The sequence below is a fragment of the Amyelois transitella genome, chromosome 17 (assembly GCF_032362555.1).
Source record: "Amyelois transitella isolate CPQ chromosome 17, ilAmyTran1.1, whole genome shotgun sequence".
NCBI classification, from domain to species: domain Eukaryota; kingdom Metazoa; phylum Arthropoda; class Insecta; order Lepidoptera; family Pyralidae; genus Amyelois; species Amyelois transitella.
Window position 1 is genome coordinate 9931400 of NC_083520.1, and position 11012 is coordinate 9942411.

At 38.1% G+C, this 11012-nt stretch overlaps 1 protein-coding gene and 1 long non-coding RNA gene across 2 annotated transcripts; one reads left to right on the forward strand and one right to left on the reverse strand.

The window, feature by feature from the left end:
- Nucleotides 1-796: 796 nt before the first annotated feature.
- On the reverse strand, nucleotides 797-9232 carry LOC106142364 (SET domain-containing protein SmydA-8). Its single transcript, XM_013344098.2, has 10 exons — nucleotides 9131-9232; nucleotides 7723-7969; nucleotides 6595-6750; nucleotides 5701-5955; nucleotides 3913-4035; nucleotides 3332-3519; nucleotides 2883-3098; nucleotides 2373-2560; nucleotides 1453-1565; nucleotides 797-973 (listed from the first exon to the last, which is right to left on the reverse strand). Exons 2-10 carry the CDS (start codon nucleotides 7966-7968, stop codon nucleotides 818-820), a joined length of 1641 nt encoding a protein of 546 aa, XP_013199552.2. The 5' UTR covers nucleotide 7969; nucleotides 9131-9232; the 3' UTR covers nucleotides 797-817.
- Nucleotides 899-3438, forward strand: LOC132902760 (uncharacterized). The gene is made up of 3 exons (XR_009657231.1): nucleotides 899-1014; nucleotides 1435-2568; nucleotides 3351-3438. It is a non-coding gene; the product is annotated as an uncharacterized LOC132902760 (long non-coding RNA).
- Nucleotides 9233-11012: the final 1780 nt, after the last annotated feature.

The window sequence follows — 11012 nt, forward strand, 5'->3', positions numbered from 1 at the left end:
TATCACAATTTCACATGAACAGCACTTTGTTGTGTAACTTGTAGATTTTATGCGCCGGCGCATGTGTTGAGTTAAAATAAGCCGGCGTAATGCGTACCTACGGAGGGTTCCCTTGTGATCAAAAATAACTTATAATAACGTACCTTTTGTGGGTTGGATAGAGTTGATTTTCATTTGTTAAGTACAATTCAATAAGATAAATAAAAGATGAGATTATAATTACTGCTTTATGGACGATGCGACTGGACGTCTATAGTTAAATGAAACTGTCTGGTCTATGTCTGTACGTACGGCATTTATGGGACATAATCTGTGTTTATTTACATGATCAGCTAGAAGAATATAGAAGTCAAAAGAAAAAAAAAGATTTTTTTTTTGAAAATTTGTGATTTAGGTACGTTAAAGTATTCTTTGACATGGTTCAGAGTTTATTCTTTAACTGGCGCATTATTTTCTTGGCGAATTTCTGGGGCAGGCCGTGGTTGAAGCTAAGAAAGGTGATGGACTCACTTATCAAATTCTGATACTCCATTATCAATTTAGATCTAAAATACTTACGTACTAAAAGCTTGTCCCAATTAAGCTACAAAGTTACTTTAAATGCTGTCTTTAATTATCATAAATCTACAAAGGCGAGAGTAGGGCCTAGAGAGGTTTCTGATGAGCTCCTTCATCAGCTGCAGGTTGGCCTTTGCCAGCTGCGAAAAATGACCTTCATGCAATTGGGGGGGCTCGTGACATACGGGCAGAAGTAAAACAATTTATTTTGACAATAAAACCATTTATTTAACTTGGAAAAGTCTTCAAAGAATGTTATCTACAATGGGGATGGCAGGGCTTTTGAGAGATTCCTGATGAGTTCCTCCATCTGCTGCAGGTTGACTCTGGCCTGCTGCGACAGACGACCCTCGGGCAGCTCGGGAGGCTCATGACGCAGTAAGCTGGCTGACTCCAGCAGGATCTTGCGGGACTCCTAGAGAAACAGAAGAATAATTACATACATACATACATACGGTAACGTCTTTATCCCTTGCGGGGTAGACAGAGCCAACAGTCTTGAAAAGACTGAATGGCCAAGTTCAGCTATTAGGCTTAACGATAGAATTGAGATTCAACTAGTGACAGGTTGCTAGCCCATCGCCTAAAAAAGAATCCCAAGTTTGTAAGCCTATCCCTTAGTCGCCTTTTACGACATCCATGGGAAAGAGATGGAGTGGTCCTATTCTTTTTTCTATTGGTGCCGGGAACCACACGGCACGCAAAAATAATTATTAGACAAACATTTCAATTAAACGTATAAGAAATATATTATGAAGTACATCTATGGTTTCCAACGAATTGCTTTTCTTCTTTGTTCGTTACAAAATCAACTTCGCCTTTCTCTCGTATAGCCTTTATTGTTTATCTCAATAATGGTAATCAATCATACCACAGATTTCAGGTGTCACTCACCATGACATATCCCAGCAAAGCCGCGGGTCCCTCTTCGAGGGAGCGTCGGCGACCAGTTTCTGCGATTGCTGCATGTAACTCAAACAGAAGGGAGCCCCGCACTCGGGTCTCAGCTGGAAAATAATACATACATACATACATATGGTCACGTCTATATCCCTTGCGGGGTAGACAGAGCCAACAGTCTTGAAAAGACTGAATGGCCACGTACAGCTATTTGGCTTAACGATAGAATTGAGATTCAACTAGTGACAGGTTGCTAGCCCATCGCCTAAAAAAGACTCCCAAGTATGTAAGCCTATCCCTTAGTCGCCTTTTACGACATCTTTCTTTTTTGTATTGGTGCCGGGAGCCACACGGCAAAGTAATGTTGGAAAATAATAACATTATCTTTTGTCATCCTTATGATTGGAATTCCCTCAACATCTTGGGGAATTTCAAGGCAAGGGTGAGTCAGATATTATTTGAGTTTGCGTGCAATACTTTAGAACTCATCTTGCTTACCACATGGCAGATTTAAGTCAAACGTACTCAAATGTATTATAAAAAAACACATTATCTAAATTTTTAAATTAAAATTTCGAGGGATGAAACTTGGAGCGTGGCTGCATATGTGATTTGTATGTTGTAATTAACAAATTAGCTTAGTGGCTACTTCTTCTTCTTCTTAAATTCACGAGAGTCCTTTATTCACAATTGGTTGTGCAAAAATAAGCTCATGCTTGTCTATGAAGAAGTAAAGATGCCCAAACCAAATTTATTATTGAGCCAGGAATTATCAGATTATCGTAAATTTCAGAAACTGGTATCAATATACCAGTTTCTGAAATTTAAATAGAGATATCTAGATTAAGTTATAGGCCCAAGCTTATTTCACGGCACCACAAATTGGTAGTTAGGTATTTAGAGTGTCAGTTTACCAGGGGCTAATGTCTCTAGCAAGTCTGCGATCTTCCTGCAAAGCTGGGTCTTCAGCATCAGTCTGTCATCCGTCACCTTAGCCAATCCTAGTTCAGTCTCCTGGCCGATCATCTGCGCCAGCGCCAGGCTCACGTCCGTCATGTAGTAATGTTGTGGGTGAAGATAGCTACTGCAGTGCTCGATGAATCTAAAGAGGTATGTATATTCATTATGAAATGACCATCAATAAGGTTCATTATACAGCTCGTGCTACTAAAACCAGGTCCGCGTTTTTGTGTTTACAAATTGGATAACATTGTTTGCTAATTAACTTCAATTTCTGTTAGCAAATACTTATTTCTATCCTGTTGGCAAACACGAAAGCACAATGCTGCAGACTCGGTTTGAAATAACCGTGTTTAACAGCTCAGTAGTTAAATTACAGGTCAGCAATTTCTGAAGAAATGGCACAAAAAATCTCAAAAGACTCACATCCATCGTTAAATAATTGCATTTTACCCAATTTTTACCTTTCACAAGCATCGGCGTCTCCCTTAGGCATAGCGCTCAACTCCTTCCCAATGTCCTGTAGAAGCTGCTGAATGATGGCGTCCGACACCACGTCCTTGCAGCTCCCGCACACCCATTCCTTTTCGTCCAGGTTGCGCTTCTCCGGATCAGGGTTGATGGTCTTGTGCAGGATTGGAACTATGAACGTTTGGGGCAGGAGGTAGCCTTTGCAGTCTCTGAAAATGTGGTGCGCAATTTACAGCCAGCTCTCGTCTTGATCAAGGTTACTCCAAATATATTCATTATGGCTTAACTCTGTTCTATAGTTATCATTCTGTCACAGAGGCTAAGCTTTATTTTATGGACTACAGGTATCACTTCTGTGTCTAACAAAAGAAACTGTTTCCAAAAGAAGCAGTTTCTACAATTTGTATCAGGTTAAAGAAATGAGTCTTTAAATCCAGCTTACTTCTTTTTGCATTTAACAGCGCTGTAGTTGGTGCCAAATTCAGTGGTGTCAGAGCAGCGCTGGCAGCGGCACTCGAAGAACTTGGAGTCTGCCAGGTGGTGACGGCGAGCTTCGGTGCCCCACAGCGGGTCAGTGTAGCAGACTGTGATGTGAGATCCCGAGGGAATGTTTACTCCTGCGCACAGGATCTGAAATTAATGAAGTTTTATTTATAGTAAAGCTATCTTCTCAGTTTTAAATGATCGAAGCTTAGTGCATATTACTAGTCATGTTCTAGATCTGCTTCACACTCACACGATCAGCAATGGTATCAGACCTCCACAGCAAAGAGAGACAACAGAAGCTAATTACGGATTCGTTTAGATTTCCTTGAAAGTAAATACTTCATTTAATTTTTAGTTGTAATTCCTAGGCTTTTTTCTAATATTTCTTGGCTGAGAATTATCATGTGGCATTGGTTTTCCTCAAAAAATATAAACGATATATTATTTTTAATGTCTTATAACTAATGATGCCTAATCTCACGATCAGACATCATTAGTTATCTCATGATAGATCATCTGTACCCAAATTTTACTTACGATTTGACCATCGGATGTGAAGCTCTTATTGCAGTTAGCTCGGCAATTGTGTTCCACCATGGACAGCCGGTCGAACACGGCCAGGTACTCCGGCTCCAGAAGAGGTACTTCGTGGCCATTTATCTGACAACAGATGAATCACTACATAGTTTAAAACAAAGTCGCTATTTTAGTCTGTTTGTCTGTATGCTTAAATCTTTAAAATTACGCAACGGATTTTGATGCGGTTTTTTGTAACAGGTAGAGTGATTCAAGAGGAAGGTTTTTATGTATAACTAGCGACCCGCCCCGGCTTCGCACGGATGCACAGCCGATACTAAATATATCTCTATTAGAACTAACTAAAGGACCGCCCGCAAAGCGGCTAACTAAGTCTTGCTCCCGGCAAAAGTGTCACTTCTGCCTGCAGACCCGGGCCGTGCAGCAGAAATCGTAATATTTTAATTTCACCACAACATCCAAACCAAACGTCCAATTTTAATCATTCAAAGACCAAATATTATCTACATAAACTGTACTTATTGATGAAATTATTTATTTTGATAAGGATTAATAGTATGAGATAAAAAACGCGTTTAAATGTAGACCAAAAAAATTCAAGATTTTTAAATAAAAGTGTGGTTGTTGTGCCTCACTCGATATAGATAGGTATAGTGTGTCGCGTACTTTTTTGTAGATATTTATAAAATCTACAATTAACTAGAACATTTTATGGTTCTATCTTTTGTAGTTTAGGCAGCGTACGCAAAATAAGTAACTTTTTGGTTGATTTTTTTCAGATTGTGTCCGAAATATCCAAATATATTACGGAACCCTATTTTTTTCCAAAATAAAATATAGTCTATGTTACTCGTGGATAATGTAGCTTTCGAATGGTGAAAGAATTTTTAAAATCGGTCCAGTAGTTTTTGAGCCTATTCATTACAACCAAACAAACAAACAAACAAAGTTTTCCTCCTTATAATATTAGTGTAGATAACATTTATAATTTTGCACACGTGCGAAGCCGGGGCGGGTCGCTAGTAGCTAATAAACAAGAGGCTGGTACATGTTTAATGTCAGACTCTAATGTAAAAGTGTAATCAAATAGAAGTTTTTCTTTGCAATCTTAATTAAGTTTAAACTACAATTTTAGGGCATTAATGTAAGGACTCGCATAGTTTTGTCTATTCTTATTTTCTATTGGAGGTATTGAATTTATGACTTTATCGATTCCATTATCCAGTAACTAACTGAGCAAACTCAGTTATTTTAAAATTTTAAACAACATAATACGCATACTTAATCTTTATCGAATAAAATAGATTTTATTTAAATAAAATGGATTTAAGCATTAATGCTGCCCTTGTGCATTCACTCACACTGAAAATAATCAATTAAAACTAATTATCCTTAAGGATAATTAGTTTAGATATCGCATTAGATTTAGTCTCTAATGGTAGATGTAAGAAACTAATTAAATAAATATGAATGTGTCATAGGAAAGAGGTACATACATACATATGGTCACGTCTATATCCCTTGTGGGGTAGACAGAGCCAACAGTCTTGAAAAGACTGATAGGCCACGCTCAGCTATTTGGCTTAATGATAGAATTGAGATTCAAATAGTGACAGGTTGCTAGCCCATCGCCTAAAAAAAGAATCCCAAGTTTGTAAGCCTATCCCTTAGTCGCCTTTTACGACATACATGGGAAAGAGATGGAGTGGTCCTATTATTTTTTGTACTGGTGCCGGGAATCACACGGCACCAGTAAAGAGGTTCCCAATCAAAACCTAATAAACTTACCTGTAAAACACCGCAGCACTTCATAATCTCATCTTCCGTAAACTTGCCCTCCAGCTTGAAGAACTTCCATATAAACTCGGCGATCATCTTTCTGTCGTTGTTCCACTTGTCAGTCCCCCGTCTCTCGTCGCAGTGAGACTGAAGGGACTGAAGTTTCCCCCACAGTTTCTGATTGTGGTCTCTCTGGTAGAGACAGCGCAGGGTCGTGATGCACTGGTAGTTGGGATGCGGCATGCCGAAGGTGGTTATTGACACCTGGATGAAAATGTGTGATGATAATTTTGTAACTAGCTGTGCCCGCGAATTCGTCCGCGTGGAATTGTTATTTTGGGCATAATTGAAGGACCCGTTTTTTTTCACATATCCCATTATTTCTTATTTCTTTGCTCGTCATAGTTGCAGTGTGATGTTATATATAGCCTGAAGCCTTCTTCGATAAATGGTCTATTCTGTTCAGTAGTCTTATACATTTGGGATTCTTCTTTTAGGCGATGAGCTAGCAACCTGTCACTATTTGTATCTCAATTCTATCATCAACCCATAAAGCTGAACGTGGCCTATCAGACTGTTGGCTCTGTCTACCCCGCAAGGGATATAGACGTGACTATATATATCTTCCCAACACAAGTGTCATTTGATTACTTACTGGGAAGACCTTGCATAATTATTGTAACCAAAATTACTGCAATAAAGAATATTTTATTTATTATTTTTTTATCTAGAATATCATTTGTTTGTTACCGCTTCTTCTGCACTGACGCCTTGGAAGCGGCAGTAAACTTAGTTTTTAAGTAATTTATTTCACGTCAACCAATGTTGTTAAACCATACGACAATTATTAAGCGATATAATAGTATCCTATAATAATGAATAAAAATTTTGAATTTTGCATACCTTATCTCCTCTCTGCTGTGTATAGAAGCATTCCGGTTTGTGTTCCTCCTTCAAAGTGCAGGCTTCTGAACAGCACGGCCAGCCGCACTTGACGCAGTCCACTGTCATGCCTTCCTCCAGAAGTCTGTAGCAGCCGAGACATACTGGTGGCGTCACCTGGAGAAGAATGTTGCAGAATTAATCACAAAGGGATTCGCCGTGTGGTTCCCGGCACCAATATAAAAAAGATTCCGTTACATACATACATACATACCTACATACCTACATACATACATACATACATACATACATACAACCCAAGCTAATAAAAGCGTAGTAAAAAAGAATAGGACCATCACATTTCCCATGGATGTCGTAAGAGGCGACTAAGTAATAAGCTTATAAATTTCGGATGTTTATTTCAGGCGATGGGCTAATATCCTGCCACTATTTAAATCTCAATTCTATCATAAAGCCAAACAGCTGAATGTGGCCTATCGATCTCTTCAAGACTGTTGGCTCTGTCTACCCCGCAAGGGATATAGACGTGACTATATGAAAGAATGTTTCCAAATTAATCACCAATTTAGTACTGCTTCTAGTAAAAGTTCTTTCTTATCATCATCTTCCAAATGTTTCTCTCAATTGTATCTTAATTGGGAAGTACCTTGAGTTTACAAGCAAGGAATGGATGGAAAATTATGGAGAAAACAGTGCAACTATAGAACTAGTGCCGTGTGGTTCCCGGCTCCAAAAGAAGAAACAATAGGACCACTCCATCTCTTTCCAATGGATGTCGTAAAAGGCGACTAAGGGATAGGTTTACAAACTTGGGATTCTTCTTTAGGCGATGGGCTAGCAACCTGTCACTATTTGAATCTCAATTCTATCATTAAGCCAAATAGCTGAACGTGGCCATTCAGTCTTTTCAAGACTGTTGGCTCTGTCTACATACATACAAACATACATATAATCACGTCTATATCCCTTGCGGGGTAGTCAGAGCCAACAGTCTTGTAAAGACTGATAGGCCACGTTCAGCTATTTGGCTTATAGATAGAATTGAGATTCAAATAGTGACAGGTTGTCTGTCTACCCCGCAAGGGATATAGAAGTGACCATATGTATGTATGTATGAATAAGTTCCACCTGTGCTGGTCCAGTGATCAAAGGCTTCTCCTTCATCACGATGTCGCCAGCCTTGATCTCCCTGGTCGCCTCCAGGTATCTCCCCAATGTGTCATCCTCCCTGACCCTGGCTGGCACGCACTGGGTCCTGTGCCGCTTCCAGTCCTGCTTCTGGTGTTCTCGTGTGCAGTAGTGGACCTCTTGACATCCAGAACACTTGTGTTCTGTCTGCGTAAGACAAATACGACATGCTCCTTTGTCTATCATTCTGTTGAGAAAACATTGTATGTTATAAAAAATACATACAAACATATGGTCACGTCTATAACCCTTGCGGGGTAGACAGAGCCAACAAACAGTCTTGAAAAGACTGAATGGCCACGTTCAGCTATTTGGCTTAATGATAGAATTGACATTCGAAAAGTGACAGGTTGCTAGCCTATCGCCTAAAAAAGAATCCCAAGTTTGTAAGCCTATCCCTTAGTCGCCTTTTACGACATCCATGGGGAAAAGATGGAGTGGTCCTATTCTTTATTGTATTGGTGCCGGGAACCACACGGCACACGGCATAAAAATACTGTCACTAATATACCGTGTGGTTCACGGAACTTTAATAGAATAGGACCACTCCATTTCCTACCCTCGGCGCAAAAGGCGATTAAGGGAATGGCGTACAAACTTGGGATTATTCTTGTAGGCTATGGGCTTACAACCTGTCACTGTTTGAATTTCTTTTACTTTCAATCTTTTCAGGACTGTTGCATCTGTCTTCTCCGAAAGGAATGTAGACATGATTATATGTGTGTAAACTCTCACTTAGTTCAGTTAACGAACCCACAAATATCTAAGTCCACAAATTACCGAAATTACCAAATAATTTATTAAATACTTACACATAACAAAATAAATAAATAATCACGTCTTCGTCTCATACTGGGTACACAGAACCAACAATCTCGAAAATACTGGTAGGACAGAGTTTATTCAGTGAAAAATAATGTAGCGTTGTATTTTTGCCTACCAATCTGAAGAAGGCGTTGCTTATAATATAGAAGGTAGTATATCTTTGTCCTATGACAAACAGGATTTTGAAAGAACAATTTCTTAGTATAGTATTGCTTATATGGATCCCAAATTTGAAAATCACGTTCACTTATTACTTCCAGCCTTACAGCAAAATAAAATATGACCTACTTCCAAGATTATCTGTAAGTACTTATTATAAAAACAAACAAATAATTTATAAGTAAGTAATTAATTTCTCTTTCATTTATTTCACTAAGCTTTTTGTAATTTTAGCAAAAAAATGTTAAAGATAAACTTAGGTACCTAATAATTACTTATGAGGCGATATCTGGTTTTTTAAAATATCTATTAAAGTCAGGTGTACAATTTGTAGATAAAAACAATAATAAGCAAATAAACTTACCTAAAAACACTTAATTATAAACCAAATAATAATTTTTATCTGAATATTTTCTTTCACAATATCACCGCGACTGTAACTAGAAGCGGGCTGCGCACGCGCATGTGCCGGGTAAAAATAAACCGGAGTTCACTCGAATCTTCAGGAGCTTTCCCGATTGTTTCAGAATACAATACTCGACCTTTTGTACTTGATTTATAATAGATTTTAGCCTGTAGTTTCTTGGCAATAGATAGTAGTATAGGAAATGATGGCTATTACAGGAAAATATTATTAAACATTTAATGTAAAGTTCTATCGAATATCATATTCAAATTGTTGAAAGAAAAGAATTATTAAATGAATCAGGCTCTTGAGCGAAAAATACCGGATTTGGATCTCCGACTGCAATTTCTGAGTTTCGTCCAGTGGGTCGCGTGGAACTTTGTCACTAGCCCATCGCCTAAAAGGAGAATCTCAAGTTTATAAGCATATCCCTTAGTCGCCTTTTACGACATCCATGGGAAAACGAAGGAGTGGTCATATTCTTTTTTTATTAGTGCCGGGGACCACACGGCACGTGCGGTATATTCTTACACTGCGGGAAATGTTAAATTTGCGCATTCAGGCAGTTGAATGTGATAGTACTCGTATATATAGACGGCCTCTGTGGCGCAGCGGTAATACGCTTGTCTGTGACATCGGAGGTCCCGGGTTCGAATCCCGGCCAGGGCATGATGAGAAAAGAACTTTTTCTGATTGGCCTGGGCCTTGGATGTTTATCTATATAAGTATTTATTATAAAATATAGTATCGTTGAGTTAGTATCTCGTAACACAAGTCTCAAAGAACTTACTTCGAGGCTAACTCAATCAGTGTAATTTGTCCTGTGTATATTTATATTATATTTATATAAAAATTCAAAAAAAATTCAAAATTCAAAATTTTTTATTCATTATTATAGGATATTATTATATCGCTTAATAATTGTCGTATGGTTTAACAACTTGGTTGACGACAAATAAATTACTTAAAAACTAAGTTTACTGCCGCTTCCAAGGCGTCAGTGCAGAAGAAGCGGTAACAAACTGCACTGCAGCATTTTCTCATCTGCATATAAGACTCGTAAGATACCCTGGTCAGTAGACCTGTACGGTCACGTGAGGCAGACGGCAGTCGCTCCCCTGATATTGTCTGATCATCCAACTCCCATCATACTCCTACACTATCTGTTCTTCCGCAAAGATAGCGCAAACACCAGAACGATCAAGTTTAAAAAAATAATTACTTGTCTGTAACCAAATCTCAGAAATGGTATTTTAATGCGGTCTCAGTTATGAGTGCCCGTGTGGTTTCTGGCATTTTAGAATTGAAACACTCTATATATTTATCATGGATGTCGTAAAAGGCAACTGTTGCAAAAGGATAGGCTTTTAAATTTGGGAATCCCCTTGTAGGCGATGGGCTAGCAACCTGTCACTATTTGAATCTCAATTCTTTCATTAAACCATACTGCTGAACGGGGCCTTACAGTTTTTAAGACTGTTGGCTCTGTCTACCCAGCAAGGGATATAGACATGACTATAATATATTTTTATAATATATTGTTATATGACAATCAAATAATTATCGTTAATTCCATTTTAAATGTTACCCTTTCTCTGTATATATAATAGTCTGATTATTTTATTAATAACACGTGTAATACTTGCAAAAAATCATCAGCTACATGGCTTTTGGCTCCTTTAGTCAACCCATACAACAGTCGCAGAATAATAATGTTATCCAAATTTGCCAGAAATCAGATTTTGTATTGAAAATAAACAAAACTCATGATATATCAACGAATTTAATTAAATACTTAAATAAAGTTAGTATAAAATTTCAAATACAAAAATAATCGAAT

Coding starts and splice junctions, on each gene's coding strand:
- LOC106142364 (XM_013344098.2), bottom strand. CDS start 7,968: ATGATAGACAAAGGAGCATGTCGTATTTGTCTTACGCAGACAGAACAC. Junction 4,036..5,700: donor AGTGCTGCGGTGTTTTACAG/GTAAGTTTATTA, acceptor ATCTGTTGTCAG/ATAAATGGCCACGAAGTACC. Junction 1,566..2,372: donor GCTAGAGACATTAGCCCCTG/GTAAACTGACAC, acceptor ATTATTTTCCAG/CTGAGACCCGAGTGCGGGGC.